This window comes from Microtus oregoni, unplaced genomic scaffold, assembly GCF_018167655.1.
Source record: "Microtus oregoni isolate MIOR12 unplaced genomic scaffold, Mior012 000000F_ref0000247, whole genome shotgun sequence".
Taxonomy (NCBI): domain Eukaryota; kingdom Metazoa; phylum Chordata; class Mammalia; order Rodentia; family Cricetidae; genus Microtus; species Microtus oregoni.
In genome coordinates this window covers 90,717,456-90,733,928 of record NW_024543059.1, presented here as the reverse complement: position 1 = coordinate 90,733,928, position 16,473 = coordinate 90,717,456, and the positions used below count along the sequence as shown (strand labels likewise).

The following is a 16,473-nucleotide window of genomic DNA, read 5'->3' as shown; positions in this document are numbered from 1 at the left end:
CTCTGTGTATTTTCCATCTTTACATTGCTTTATTTTAGATTTTTTTTTTTTTTTGAGACAGGGTTTCTCTGCAGCTTTGGAGCCTGTCCTGGAACTAGCTCTTGTAGACCAGGCTGGTCTCGAACTCACAGAGATCTGCCTGCCTCTGCCTCCCGAGTGCTGGGATTAAAGGCGGCGCCACCACTGCCCGGCTTATTTTTTTTTTTTTTTTGAGACAGGTTTGGGTTTCTCTGTGTATCCTTGGCTGTACTGGAACTCACTCTGTTGACCAGGCTCTCCTTGAACTCACAGAGATCCGCCTGATTCTGCCTCCCACGTGCTGAGATTAAAGGTGTGTGCCACCACACCCAACTACTCTTCCTTCCTTTCTTGATCCTGTTTTTCTTTTTTCTCCCAAGTTCACATATATTTTTAAACATACTGTAATCTGTTTAGAGGTTTTCTTCATCTGAATCTATCTTTTCTGTATATCTCTCTTTTTTGACCACAGGAGTCTTTAATTTGCTAAGAAATATGGCTAGAATTAAAGCCGAGGCTTCGACAGCTGGACCCACCCCATTCCTTAGCTTTCTGAGAGTCTAGCTTCAAGGTGGAGGTACTGGCAGGAGCCGTGTTTATTGCCACAACTCATGCAGTTTTAAGGTCCTTGCCACCAACAAGAAACATGTTGTTGGTTAGCCATAAACACCACCTAAGTGTTTTGTGGCAGGGGCCTCTTAAAAGCGCTGCATCCAGTTACTCCAGAAAGTCTGTTGTTTTCTGCAGTGTTGGGTATCAAATTCTGGGGTTAGCCTGGGCTAGTCAAGTATTCAACCATAGTCACTCTAGTCTTCCAATAGTATTTTAAAGCCTCAAAGAACAGACCAGGTTACATAAATTAAGATACACAGACACACATGGTTAGATACAGATTTGGTTGAGATTTTTTGATTAGTAGCTAAGAAGGATCACATATTTAATATACTTTGTCTGTCATGGAACAGACTAATATTTTGGAAAATACTGCCTAATTTGAGAGTATCAGATGGGAAAGTTTTCCAGGCGTTCACAAGCTACCTGTTGATAAAGAGAGGATTTCTCAGTCCTTGGGGAGACTTAAAGGATGAGAGGGGCTGCCTTTCCAAGTTCACTCAGCAGAGTTCGGAGTTAGACAAGCTTCCTAGGCTTATGGAGGCATGCAAAAAGCTGATGTTACTCTATTGTCCCCAACGCATCCTAGATCTTTGAGAGGAGGATATACTTATTTATTACGGTGCTTAAGTACTATGTAGTTGTTAATAATAAAGAGAAACATACATAGATGAGCAGGTGGATGGCGTGGGGCCTGTGCTGTAAATGCCCCCTAGGAGCCATCCCTCCTATGTCCTGGGTAGTGTAAACTGTGGGCTGGCAGCTGTTCGAAGCAGACCTTTCACATCTGCCTCCTTGTGAACTCTTATGCCATTTTTTGTATCTCCTTTAGATCTATCAGCTGCACCGCTGCCAAAATGACAAGTTCACTTGCCTTTGCCACTGTCATGGATTCAGTTTTCTGAAGACCCCAGAGCGTTGTCACCTTTGATTAACTATTTGGGAAGTAGAAATAGGGGCTTTCCAATGAGTCCTACTGTCAAACTGAGGGAGATATACACTGAAGATGGTTTTTCCAGGCAGATCTAGGGTCGGTCACCTGTGAGACTCCCTAGTACTAAACACTTTTTTTTTTCTTATCATCAATAATCAAACCTTTGGTATCCTTCAGGTGGTCTGTAGTGTTCTGTTCTCAACTGAAGTATGCAGGATTAACATAATGAAAGTTAAATTTTGTTTATGTCCAGGAAGTCGAAGAATTGTGCCAAGATCTAACAGCCAAAAATTAGGTGTGTGCTGGGCACAGCGGCACAGAGTTGTTAACTCCAGTATCTGCAAGGTGGAGGCAGGATCATCAGAATTCCGAGGTCATTCTAGCTACTTAGTGAGTTCCAGGACAGTGCACACGTGATCCCGTCTCACAAAGCAAACAAAAAAAGAATGATATATATGTAACTTTAGGCAAATCTGTATCTAAGAAACCTTTTTACTTAATGTGTAAACAACATTCATCCTTCCTGACACTCCAACCATCCTATCATGGCTTTTAGTTTCTCTAGTGGTGGAGATCTATTAGAGGGCAGTGGTTATTGTACTTTTAGCAACTATGTTCATTGGCTTGATGAAAAAAAAAACTACAGGGCTAAATAACTGCAAGCTGTGAGGGAGGGAGGGGACCTTGACCGTGATGCTCTCTCTTGGGTCTGGTATTCCAGGCCTGGAGCCCTAAGGGCTCCCCACGTTACCAGTCCCAATCGGCAGAACACACCACACAGTGCCTGGTGGTGTCACACAACTCAGGCTTTCAGCCCTCCCAAGGGTGCTCATCCTAAAGGCCGTGCTCGGTTGGACCCTTTGGTACTCAGTGGCATACACTGTTCCTCTGGTATAGCCATGCTGATACATAGCATCACAGTGCCTGGAAAAGAAAAAGAAAAAGAAAATGAGGTTTATTCTGCAGCATGTTTTGTATGCAGCCTCAGACTGCTCCAAGTTTGCCTTTTACACAACTCAGCACCATGGTGCTGAGAGCCTAGGTCTAGGCTACCTATATTAATTACTCGGATACTCACTTGTTTGTGGAGTAGGTACTATTGTTATCTCTAGTTTGCAGGAGGGCTTTGAAAGGAAAACGCCAGTGTTTGCTGTGGAATGGACGTAGGGGGCGGAGTGGGGGAAGTGCCTGAAGACACAGAGTGTGCAGGATTTTCTGGTTTCAGCTAAGTGGTTCTTAAGCACTCCACTGAGCTTCCTTCCTATCTTTAGTGTCTGCTTCAGCTCCTGAGTTTGTCTAATTTGTTTTTCTTTTGAAAAAATGTAACTAGAATTTTGAAACTTACTTCGCCCAGTCAGGAAAGTCTAGCTAGTCTTTTCTCTCACCCTCCCAAGTTTCAACTGGATTTTTCTGTTTGTCCTTTTTTTCCTTTTTTTTTTTGTTGTTGTTGAATATAGTGTTTGTATTTACAAAGTATGCAGAAAAGAGAAATTCCACATAAGACTTTTAAATATGAAGGAAATTGTTATGGAAAGGTCAAACAAAACCACCAGCAATCACTCTGGGTGAAAGCTTGATTACAAACATAGAAGACCCCAAAGGAATTCATTTGTAAAGCTCTAAACCGAGCCCTCCTAAGATGCTAAGTATTCTAACATCAAAATGTGGAGATTTTACTGGGGTGCTTGACTGTTTCATAAAACTGAGTTTTGAATTTGTACGTTTCCCTTCAAAACAGAGCTCAGAAAATTAGCTTTCATACTTCAGCAATTTAATACACAGCGAATAAAAAAGCCAAAAACAGAAGCACAGTTATAAAAATTAAAATTCCAGAGTACTCAAGATGACCAGTTTTCAGAGCTGTTTTCTGTCAAACCTACCAAAGCTAGACCTCAAAAGCACGCTGGTCCTAATCTGGAATGTCCTTAAGCTGTGTTCTGCACGAACTGTCAGGTAAGAACTGACAGCAGTAATTGAAGAGCATCATCACAAACTCACAGGGGTACACAAAACGTCTGAAGACCTCAACTATAGAAAGTGAGAATGCCACTTTATTTACCACAGAAATGAGGGGAGAAACGTCAGTGAAATAAATTGGATAACATGACTCACACTTCCTGATAAGCGATTTCCCCAGATTCACAACGTTCACATTTGGCTGAACTAAAAAGAACTGAAGAAAGGAGCCTGTAAGTAGGGCACTTATGTTCCTTCCCAGTGAGTTTAAACAACGCACAAGAAGTAAAGAATACGCCCCTGGGCTAGGTTCAGCAATCCTCTCTGTCAGCCTGTTTTACAAAAATCATATTCCTTATAAAATATATATGAAATTTTCCTGGCTCAGTCTTAAATGTAAAAATAAGGATATTCAAGCCATACTATTTCACTTTCAGTCTTTTTCTCTTGTTACTTTAGAATTGCTGTACAAATTAGTCATTTTACTAAGATTATTGTGTTCATCAAATTTAGTACCCCTGGATTTAGAGCAATGAGAATAGGGTTATTAAAAGTAGTTCCAGCGTGCCCCAGATCCTTACTAACAGATCACTTTCACTTAGAAAATAAACACAGGCACCTAGGACTTGAGAGAATTCAGAGACTTTTAAAAAAAGCTCTAAAAATCATACTTGAAATTTCTGAAATCTAATCGAACTATTTTGTCCTTTTTCCCAGTTTCATATTGAGAGATGAAGTGTCAGATTAGCGCGTGGATAAAAATCACATTTTATCTCCCCCCCTCCCGCCCCGCCCCCGCCGTGAAACAAAAGGAACAGAAATACAAGTTTGATACTACATGCTTTCCAGGCTTAAAAGCTCATTAATAGGCACACTGCACCAGTCCTTGGTCCGGGAGGCTCACTTTTTAAATAAACACTGTCAGAAGAATGTCCTCAAATGAAGACTGAAGTCACTCTCCCTTCCCCGGAAACGGTGAGGTAAAGGGGGCAAATATGTCCCCTACTTGCAAAAGAGATCTCCTTTTCTCTTCCGACCTTCCGAAAAAGGTGGATGGGAGAAAAGGCAGCGCTCAGTCCTCCATAGCAAAGTCTTTGGTCTTTTCCTCCTGGTCCCCCACTTTGTAGCGCAGAAGCACTCGCAGACGTCGGGGGTTGTCCCGGGAGGGCAGCAGGGTGATCTCGCCTGAAATGTCCGTGTCTTGTTCCACCGGCACCGGCTCATTCAGATAGAGGAGCGCCTGCTTCCAGTGAGTGGCTGGGTGAAAAGGCGAGGTAGACAGCACCAGGGGCTTCTCCGAGTCCCCTCCAGGGAAGGTCACCTGGAACCAGATGGCAAAACCGTGCAGAGGCGCCGAGCCGTAGCAGCTGCAGCGGAAGCGCCCGCCCACACCGGTCTCCAGCTCCAGCTCCAGGCCGGCGCGGGCCAGATCGAGCTGGGCAAAGCGCTGCGGCCGGGCCAGCACGTCCTCGCCGGACAGCCCCTGTACCACGATCTCCGAGTGGCCCATCAGGCAGCGCGTGGCGAAGCTTTCCAGGCAGCTCATGTCCACGCCGTAGTGCTGCTTCACCTGGCTCCAGAACCCCAGACGCCATTCCAGCATCTGGTCGCTAATCGGGGCCACGAAAAGCTCCGCGGAAGCTGGCAGGAGGAGACCGCCCTCCTTCAGCCATTTGGTCCGCGCGTGGAGCACGGAGCTCAGCATGGACTCGTGCAGAAGTCCGTAGCCCATCCATTCGCTCACGATGGCGTCCACCTGCTCCGGCAGCTCCACCGTCTCCACGGGGCCCGGCAGGACGTGCACGCGGTCTTCCAACCCGTTGAGCCGCACTACCTCCCGGGCCTGTTGCCAGATGGCGCTGGCCTCCACCGCGTACACGCGCCGGGCACCGGCCTGGGCACAGAAGATGCTCAGAATGCCGGTGCCCGCTCCCACGTCCAGCACGGTCTTGCCTCGCAGCGAGGCCCAGTTCCGCAGGATGCCCAGGCGGTAGGCGTCGGTGCGGACGCGGTCGGCGATCATCTCCTCGTGGACCGAGACGTCGGAGTAGCACTCGTAGTACAGCTGGTCTCGCTCGCGCTTAGTCCTCCGGGGTCGTGGCGGGGCTGCCTCCTGCTCCCCGCCATCTTCCTCCTCAGCTCCCTCCCCTCCGGCGCCGCCGCCCCCCGACTCAAGCTTTCTTTTCTTGATCAGCGACATCTTGGCCGCGGTAGCCGGCCCCCAGCAGGCATTGCGCGGTGGGGGCGAGCGGATCGGAGTCCCCGGGTCTGCTGGGATTTGTAGTCCCCGCTAGTCATCCCGCCTCTTGCGGGGCGGAGGCTCGCCGAGAGTCTCGTTGGACTGCGGGGAGTCTACTGCTCTGACCCCTTTACAGACTCTCTATGTCCACTCTGTTATTCCAGGATTCTTTCAGTTCTTGCTCTTTCCTTTTGTCTCCCAGTCTCTTTCGATTTTAACTATTCTTGAAGCAGACACACCCACTTAAAACTATGTGTCTCTGCTTCCCGCATCGGATCCCCACCACTACTGAATTAGGGTGGCACAATTCACATCCCTTCCCTGACTCTTGTAACTCATCAAGCTCTCTGCTCTAACTGGAGTAAGGATACAAAGAATGTGTAAGCGGCGCAAAGTGAAAACCTAACAATACCAGACCTCGGCTCTGAGTCCAAAATGATCCCCAATGGGCTGAAATATCCTGGCCAAGTAGTAGTGCTGTGGCAATAAAATGCCCAATCACCCACCATTGTGTTTCTGGAAAATAGCTTCTTTGACTTAAGTTCTATTCTGAAAATTATATGGTCCAAACTAAAGAGCAATTAACATCAGTCATACTAAACTCAAATCCTTACCATTGAGTGCATCAGGTTATCAGTATATATAAACACTTACAGACACACATAAATCTATGTATGTATGAATAAATATTTTCTTGGAGAAATGAGGGAATTATATTGTAGCTACCCTTCCAATGCAATTCACTTTTTTATTTGTTTGTTTTTCGAGACAGGGTTTCTCTGTGGCTTTGGAACCTGTCCTGGAACTAGCTCTTGTAGCAAGGTTGGGTTGGCCTTGAACTCACAGAGTTCCGCCTGCTGCTGCCTCCGGAGTGCTGGGATTAAAGGCGTGTGCCACCATGGACTGGCTGCAATTCACTTTTTAAATGCTGATATGTCTCCTTGTAAGTTATTTTAATTTTTTCCTGTCAATCAAGCAGGAGTTATTAATCTCTTTTCATTGTCCATAACAGAAATACGATAATTTAAAAATGTGTGCTTTCGGGAGCTGGAGAGATGGCTCAGTAGTTTAGATCACTGGCTGCTCTTCCTGAAGATCCGGGATAGACTACGTGTAACCAAGTGGCTTTAACCCCAGTCCCAGGGGACCTGTTGCTCTCTTCTGTCCTCCAGGAGCTCCAAGTAGGTATGTGGTACACAAACATGCAGACAAAATACCCATACCTGTAAAATTCATAAGTTAAAAGATTTTAAATGACTAAATCCTTCCTTAACAAGAATAATATTTTTCCAAGTTTAAAAACTGATCCCACAAAAGAAAATGGGCTTTTACTTTCCTGTGTTAAAAAACTTTTGTACCCACACTAAACTTTGTGGTGATAGAATTCCTTCACCCTTTCTCTCTATGAATGTAATTAATGAAATAGGTTTATTGATGTGAAATCCTCAGCTGTTCTTCTAAACTCTCAGTCCTGGTGGCTCATTAGAATCCCCCAAGGAACTCTATAGAAACACCTATAGCAGGGTCTACCTCGACCAATTATGTGAGAATCACTCAGGGGAATGGGGGCATCTAGTTTTTAAAGCTCCCCAGGCAATCCTAATGTGAAACCTAGTAATTATTGCCATTTTTGATTTAATTATCTTAGTTAAATCTTATATATTATTTTCAATAGTCAGGGCTCAGCAACTTACAACGGAAAATCCTTAAAGCATGTATTCTTCCTTTTTCCCTTGCCTTATTTGAACAGATAATGCCCAGAATAGGACATGAGCTTAGTTATAAACGTGAGACTTTCGTAGCACACGTGAGGCTCTCACTTAGCGTATACTTCTCCCACGCTGTTCTCAAGTTATCTTTTCCCCTTTTGCATGTGTTAAGTGTTTGTTTTTATAAAAGTTATTTAAGCCTGGCGGTGGTGGTGCATGCCTTTAATCCCAGCACTCAGGAGGCAGAGGCAGGTGGATCTCTGTGAGTTCGAGGCCAACATGGTCTACAGAGCTAGTTCCAGGACAGGCTCCAAAAGCTACAAACCCTGTCTTGAAAAACCAAAACAAAAAAAAGGTTATTTAATTAATTAAATACATGGAGTTTATGTATGTGTGCACACACATAAATGCCGTGGTATGCTTGTGGAGGCCAAAAACAGCTGAGAAGTTGGCGCTTTCCTTACCATGTGTTGCTTGTCCAGTCTCCAGGTTTGGCTCTAAGAATTTTTCCTACTGAACCATCTCCCTGACTCAGAATGTGTTTATTATTAACCCAAGTTTTAATTCGTGTGTTTGTGATTTCTTGCAAAAATATTCTAAACAAAAGTTTGTTGGTTCATTTTCTTTTCTCCATTTTCTTTTCTATTTAGAAAAATCCAATTCCACTGAAGATGAGGAATTCATCTTCATCACTGAAGATGAAGATTCTAGCCTGGCAATCAGTCTCTGAAGGAATTCCATTGTAGCTTGCCACACCCCTAACTAAACCATTCTTCACATAGCTTGCACAAATGAGTTTTACAATAATCCGAGATCACATCACTTGAGGGATGCAGTGGCATTTTGTTTGTATTTTAATAAACAAAGCTTGCCTGAAGATCTGAGAGTAAAACAGCCCCATTGGTCAGCCATACAGATCAGGCAATGGTGAAAATACCTTTAATCCCAGTAGTCACACTAGTTTGCCACAGAAACCGGGCAGTGCACACCTTTAATCCCAGAGCTAGAAAGTATTGAAAAAAAAAAATGGAAGGAGACAGCTCTCACACAGTTCTCTCCTGAATCACATATGCACTTAGGTGTGGCCAAAGTCTAGAAAAGAATCCCTCTTTATCACTTCACATCAGTGGCCTGACTGCAATGGCCTTCTTTGTCTAATATTTTCCAATCTAAGATGCTGATGTTTACCTTCGTAGCTTTTGTTTTAACTATTTATAATTAATTAACTTGTTTTCTAAGCAAGATAAATTCTGTATGATTTGGACTTCTGTTGCCATTTCTAGCAGAGAACAAGGACACCTGGGAATGATTCAGTGAGTGATCTTGACTGGTCTGTTGTGGATGAACAATCATATCTTCATCTAGTCGAAGAACCCAAGTTTTGTTAAGTATGACAATGTCCCGTTGGAACACTCAGAAAAATTCAGCATAGATTAAATTCAAGATCTTCTCAGAAATGACAATAGTTTCATTTCCCCTTCTCTTGTAGGTAGAATGATGATAAGGCCACAAATACAAAGCATAGGGAGGAAAAGACCTGTGACATTTCCTTTACTACATCTTGGCTTACCATAGAGAGGGAATTCATTGCTTAATCTACCACAAGGAGTAGTTTGGAGTGGGAAGGGGATCCAGATCACACTGCCTCAGCACTGAGATGAAGGTCAGTAGGAACTCTTACACTACTCCTCATCTAGACAGGGTTTCCTTTGTAGCGGGATACTCTCACATCCATCTAGTGACAAAACCCAATGAATGTTTATCAGACAAATGGACCTTGAAGCAATGCATTTTGACTAGCAATTAAATATAGATAAAATAGATGAGAAAATATTAAAACTATGAAATGATAAAAGCTAGCTATTATTTCATAAAACTGGCTTTAGTTGAGTATATGATAATGTATTCCTTATTTTATATTAAAGTTAAAGACTTTAATATTCACAGTTTACCGTTGTCCCTGACCTTTGAAATTTAATATGGCCACATTTACTCTTTGGGGTTGTGTGAGGACTAATCTTGGTTATCAACTTGACTATATCTGGAATTGATCAAAACGCAAGCATCTGAGCACACCCATGAGGGTTATTTCTAAATTGGATTGTTGAGAAGACTTACCCTTAATCTGGACCATTTAAATTTGGAAAACCCACCCTAAAATCCAGGCCACACATGGTGGCAGCCCACATAAAGGGCATGGAAAATAGAATGTTTTGCTGTTTGCGTATGTGTTCTCAGTCTGGATAGCAAGTTCATCTATCCTGTTGCTAAAGCATCCATTCATTGACATTAGAATTTACTTCTCTAGGGATTCTATTCTACATAGACCCAAAACAAGTTGAGACATCCTGCCTTGTGGCCTGAACAACTGCTGGATTCTTGGCATTTCAGGGAGATGGCAATTGTTGAACTAGCCAGACCGTAGCCTTGGGCCACTCTAAGAAATTTTGTGTCTTTGTGCATGACTGCATCTCTCTCTCTCTCTCTCTCTCTTTCTCTCTGTGTGTGTGTGTGGGAGAGAGAGAGAATTCTATCAGTTATCTTCCTTTAGAGAACCCTGACTAATACGTGTTGCTATTCAGTTATTTCCACCTTAATAGTTTTAGTTAACTGGACAGTGGTAGCACATGCCTATAATCCCAGCACTCAGGGAGGCAAAGGCAAGCAGATATATCTGTGAGTTCGAGGCCAGCCTGGTCTACAGAGTGAGTTCTAGGACAGCCAGAGATACACAGAGAAACCTGTCTTGAAACACCCTCCAAAGTAGTAGATGATACTCAAACATTATGCTTTTGTAGGGTGTTCAATTGTTCTGAAGTTCTGGAGTGTTTTCCATAACACAGCAGAATGATTTGCATGTTTTTTCCCATGTCATATTGTAGCCATCTGGATATCAAGATTTTGCATTTTCACTTTTATGTTGAGGAACTTAATACATTGGGAATCCCAGCCAATCCCACAGTTCAGATTGTTGATTCTGGAATCACAGGATCATTACTGTGTTTTCTTTTTTTTTAATGTGACAATCAAAGTCTTGATTGATCTTTGACATCACACAATGAATGGGTTTGTTCAGTCATCCTGGGTGTCTATTCTGCATTAAATATTATTCTAAAATCAGAAAACATCCCAATAAACAGAAAGAGAGAAACCCTTATCTCTGCTGGAGGAGCTTGTATTCTATTCTGAATGTTCATATGCAAATTAGCATGCCACTTGCCTGTCAGCTGTCTCTCCCATACTAATGAGTATTCCTTATTTCTCCCCTATAAGGATCTATAATTTAAAATGTATTTTAGAACCTACTAGAGGTTGGAGATATTTTTTTCCAGTATTTCAAAAATTCATTGTAATTCTCAGAGTGTGTGCTAAAGAAGGGTTAAAGAGCACTGACATGAAGAATGTTATAAACATCAATTTGTTATGAATATTCATTCAGTGATGTAGTTCCTGCCACTCTGCAGTTACTACAAAGCTGCCAGCATCAAAAGAGGCACTTCTGTCAAGAAAAAGAAAATCCTTTGTAGAAATAACAATAAAAGGTGGTGATTTTTGTGTTTGAATAGGAATGTCAAACATAAAAACCTAAGTATATGTTGTATTCTTGGTGTATATAATGTCTTTTAGAGCCATGGTGTTTTGGCCCAGCTTTTAAACTCAATACTAAAGAGATGAATGACCACATTCCATGATGTTTTATGAGTGGATGTGATTCATTTCTTAAAAAAAATAAATTTTATTTAGGTAGCTGAAATAGGGATATTACAGACTTTCCCCACATTATCAGTTCAGTTTCAATTTATTGATCTCTTAGAATGTAGAGTACAGCATCTTATCAATTTCAAGTATCTACATTGGATAAGATATTCTTACCGTTTCTATTGCAAATCAGACCAGCAAAATGAGCACAGTAGGATCATGGGGGTGTGCTTTGCAACATGGGGAGCAGCAATGTGCTTCTGCCTGCATGAAATGAGCAATGTACTCAAGAGCCCTAGGTATAATAAGGATGAGGCAGCTTAATGAAAATCAGGTCTTAGGACTAATAAATATCACTTAATGAGATCTCACTCTTTCTTATGAAAATCTTTACTCTGAAAGAAAATAGTCGTTCCCTTTTATCAGATGTATATGTCCTGTCCTGGAACTAGCTCTTGTAGACCAGGCTGGCCTCGAATTCACAGAGATCCGCCTGCCTCTGCCTCCCAAGTGCTGGGATTAAAGGCGTGCGCCACCACCGCCCGGCTGATGTATATGTTCTTACTGTATTATAGTTTGTGGCTGAGTGCGTTTAAAGTAATGGTTCAGATGGGATACAGTGATAGATTGCTTGCGTATGAAAAACAAGGCAGAATTCTACCCACAGCCCTGGAGAGAAAAGAAATGGAAAGTGTAGCAAGGATGAAACAGTGGTTCTCAATATATAGTCTATCATCTCTAGATCAGCAGCAGTGGCGCCACACACTTGCTTTTGGCTTAGAGTCTCAGGAATCGGATTCGTCAGTCAACACACATCTCAGGTGGTGTAATACAAATTCAACTTTGAGAACCACTACCTAACCAATTTGAACAGGACCAGAAGTGGCACTGTGTGGCAGTTTACTACAAATTTAGCAGCCACCACTGCCATCACCAACTGCAATGCCAAAACCATACATAGAGGTAAGAGTTGAGACACAGAACAGTTGTGCTCCTCTGGAAGATTGTAATCAAATGATTTCTGTAGCAGTTAATTTCCTCCTAAGAGTTTAGTTCTTTGAAGTTGTGTATCTGAGGGTCCCCTTTCATTTTTTTTCTTGTTTTGTTTTTTGAGACAGGATTTCTCTGTAGCTTTGGAGCCTGTCCTGAAACTAGCTCTTGTAGACCAGGCTAGCCTCGAACTCACAGAGATCCGCCTGCCTCCACCTCCCGAATGCTGGGATTAAAGGTGTGCGCTGCCACCATCTGGCTTCCCTTTCATTTTTAATGTCAGATGGGGACATCTTTCATAATCAGTGTTCTGCTGTGACTTTCTTATCCTGTGATACTCTACCAGGCTTTTGCAGAATGACTAGCTTATATTTTCGAGGTCACTCTAGAGAGACTTATTGATCTCAGGAGAAAGTTCTAGTTCAAGTTGGCCTCACCCTAACTAGGGATAATTTCACTTTTGAGGAATTCAAAAGCAACTGAGTTAGGACTTTAATTATATATGTAAAATAAAGGTTTATCTGGAGAAAATGGCTCAGGTTAAAAGGACTGAAGGTTTGTTTCCATTGAAGGTGATAAACACAACACACAATATGTATGTTGGAGAAGTTTGAATGTAGCTCATGGCATGTGGAAATGACTCAATAAAATACATGAAAATCAAACTAAGTTTTGAACAAGTTATGCAGTACTTTGGTCCCATAAAATTATCATGCAACTAAATGCTCAGGTTCCTCTCTCATCTTTGAGTTTCAAAACCCTGTTCATGTGGAAAGCATTTCCTCAGTAGGGACTACTTTTTCAGATTGAATCGCAGAAGAGAAGATTCCTGGAATGAAGACTGAGTGAAGGCTAAATTAACCCAGGAGAACAAAACAGGCCAAACCTCTCGTGTAATAGAAGAAAGGAGCAGAAAACTGGTCATTGCTTGAGCACAGAGATGTTGAGGAGGTTACCATAGCAAAAACAAAGCTGATTAATGCAAGGCCACATGCACAATGAATTATTAGAGAGCCATGATCACATCCAGACAAAACATTACCAGCATCAGTGTCTTTGTTTTTTTCTGTCCTAATCTCTTCATTTTTTTCCGGAGGTAAGCACCTCAAGACTAGCACAAAAGAATCAGCGACCTGGTTTATGAACTTTACATAGATAGTGTGTTCCCCTGGGTCCCGTTTCTTTTTCTCAACATTATAATTGTGTGGTTTATCCATGTGATTATGTAAAGTAATAACTTCCACTTATAGTACTTTGTTTTATTATACAGTGTGAAAACGCCAGCTTAATTAACTGTGTTTCTGCTGTACAGATTCTCTTAGTTGGGAGCAATTGTTCCTGCCAGGAATTTCTTTTCTTTTCTTTCTTTCTTTTTTTTTTTTTTTTTTTTTTTTTGGTTTTTTGAGACAGGGTTTCTCTGTCGCTTTGGAGCCTGTCCTGGAACTAGCTCTGTAGACCAGGCTGGTCTCGAACTCACAGAGATCCACCTGCCTCTGCCTCCTGAGTGCTGGGATTAAAGGCGTGCACCACCACCGCCCGGCAGGAATTTCTTTTCTTTTTGGTATTTTTTTTTTTTACTGTATAGTTCTTTTAACTTTAAACATTTGTTAATATATTTGTAAAAAACTTAATTCTGTCATCATACTATATGTTGTGTATTCTCTGTCTGTGAAGCATTGCATTTTTTTTTTATGTACAAAATTCACTCCCAAGTATTCACTGAATACCTGATACTATGTAGCCTTCAAAAGAAGAAGAGTTGACATGATGGATAAAAATCCCTTCTCCTATGGAGCTGGTATTTTCTTTTTTTTTTAATATTTATTTATTTAATTATTATGTATACATATTCTGTCTGTGTGTATCTCTGCAGGCCAGAAGAGGGCACCAGACCTCATTACAGATGGTTATGAGCCACCATGTGGTTGCTGGGAATTGAACTCAGGACCTTTGGAAGAGCAGGCAATGCTCTTAACCACTGAGCCATCTCTCCAGCCCGAGCTGGTATTTTCTGAGAATTCTATCAGTAACTTCTCTTGCTGTAATGGAAGACCATGAGCAAGGCAACTTGTAGGCAGCTCTAGAGGAAAAGTTCACTCTGGTGGGGAAGACATAGGAACACGAAGAGCAGTGAGGAGCCCCCCCCCCCAAAAAAAAATGTGAGCCTATTTGTACCTTGTCTGAAGGTCAGAGAGTTTTAACTTGCTCAAAATTGTTGACAAGAAGTGTGGCTACAGCCGGGTGGTGGTGGCGCACGCCTTTAATCCCAGCACTCCGGAGGCAGAGGCAGGTGTATTTCTGTGAGTTCGAGGCCAGCCTGGTCTACAAGAGCTAGTTCCAGGAAAGGAACCAAAAGCTACAGAGAAACCCTGTCTCGAAAAAAAAAAGAAAAAAAAAAAGAAGTGTGGCTACAGACCCTGACCTAGGATGTGGTTACTTGGTGTTTTGTCCATTAAAATGGACCATACAGGTAGATCCACTCCACCCTGACCAAAGGTCAGAGCATTCAAGCACACTTCTGCTTCTTCTTTTAAATTTAGGTTTGACCTAAGGAGTGGTTTCCCTCAGAATCCTTGGTCTAGGGTGAATTTACTGCCAAAACAACAGAATGTTTTTCTTAGGAATGAATCACCTGATGTCTAAAGTATTGAAACAAATAACTGTTGTAGTTGTCCTTTGTATCAGCCTAAAGCAGCCTTTTGTCTTCTTCCCCCTGTTGTATTGGGGTAAAACGTGTATGGAAAATTAAACGTGGGCAACTTCAGTATTCACTGGAACTCCTGCGGTACTATCTTATGGTTCTGTTTTATTATTTTCACTCACATCTTTGTTCTCTTCACTGATTTTTCTAATTCCCCTGCCCCTACCATGGGAAGTGATAGCCTTGTCGAAGCTAGTCTCCAACAGAGCAGGAAGCTGGCAGAATGTGAGAAAGGTGTGACCTTAGACTAAAAACTATTAAAGTCTAACCCAATGTTATATTTTTTTTCCAGCAAGGCTGCACCATCTACAGGTTCCCCAAGCTCAGAAAGCACAACCAACTGGGCTCAAGAGTTCAAAACCATGTCTATGGGGGCATTTCTCATTTAAACCACTACAGGAATAATCTTGATCTAATCAGAGTTATTTTCAAATATAGAACTAGTTAAGTATATGCATGGATCTAGCTTGCTATGGTTTAATTACTGGTTTTCAACTTCAGGATAGTGATAATGTACTAAATAACTCCTCAATAGAAACTGTACTAAAACTCTGGATTTTGCTCTTTTTCTGGGCTGTAATGTACAGTATGATGCTCTCCTGAGATGCTGAGTCATGGCAGTTATCTTTAGCTCTTAGTGGACCACATGATCACAAAAGTAAACAGCAACTCTCTGTTGTAAAATGTTCAAAAGCTGTGCTGGTCAGTATCTTAAATATTTTAAAGGCTTGTTTGGATTATGATGCTTTCCACTTATGGATTTTCCTAGGATATAACCTTAGTTTTGGTCAAAAGAGAATCTGAACATAAAGGACATTTGACTCACATGATTATAGATGCTGAGAAGTCCTATCACAAGTTAGTCCCAAGAATTGAGAAACAGTAGGTTCACAAACCAAGCAAGTTGATAGTTTCATTCTGTTTGAAATAAAAGGTTGAGAACTGAGGGAATTGATAACATAAGCCCTGGAGTCCTGAGGTCAGAGAATTTAGGATCTGTTGCCCAAAGACAAGAGGAATAATGGGTCCCAGCTCCAGGAGAGAGAAAACAAATCACTTCTCTCTTTGATTCTGTCTGTGTCCCCGGATGATTGGATGACATCTGCCCATGCTGTGGGTGATCTATCTCACCAAGTCCACTAACTCACAAAGCCAATCCTCTGGGAGACGTTATCAGGGACACAACCATAAATAATGCATTTCTAGCTCTCTGGGTACATCTTAATGCAGCTAAGTTCACACCTAAATCCTCTCCCAAGGCTTTTCTGAGTACCCATTTTGTACTCCACTCGCCTTCCAAAAGCATCTCAGTTATTTCGACAATTTATTTAGTGCAGTGACCCCCATGTTTGGTGCCTACAGGGGTCTGAGCTATTCATAACCCCGCCTGAACTGAACTGTTATGATTTCATTGACGGACTACAATCACAGAGCGTGTTAATCTTGAGCGATACCTTCATAAATCTGCGATTCTTGGTGGCACAGGAGTCCGATTTCCATGGTGATTTCCTATGAGTGTGCCACCCCAAAGTGCTGTGCTCCTTTTCCCTGTGGCTCAGGGGCACTGTGGTGAGATAGCAGTTCTTAACTTCTGGATCAGTGGGGTCATTCTTGC

General features: G+C 42.2%; 1 protein-coding gene across 2 annotated transcripts; it reads right to left on the bottom strand.

The window, feature by feature from the left end:
* Positions 1-398: 398 nt before the first annotated feature.
* On the bottom strand, positions 399-5,755 carry Prmt6 (protein arginine methyltransferase 6). Of its 2 annotated transcripts, XR_005974728.1 has the most exons (2): positions 4,425-5,755; positions 399-2,488 (listed from the first exon to the last, which is right to left on the bottom strand). XR_005974728.1 is itself a non-coding variant. In XM_041656911.1 (1 exon), exon 1 carries the CDS (start codon positions 5,718-5,720, stop codon positions 4,593-4,595), a length of 1,128 nt encoding a protein of 375 aa, XP_041512845.1. In that variant the 5' UTR covers positions 5,721-5,755; the 3' UTR covers positions 3,598-4,592. The 2 variants fall into 2 exon arrangements, 1 of the variants encoding a protein (XP_041512845.1); XM_041656911.1 differs by lacking the exon at positions 399-2,488 and having other exon boundaries at positions 3,598-5,755.
* Positions 5,756-16,473: the final 10,718 nt, after the last annotated feature.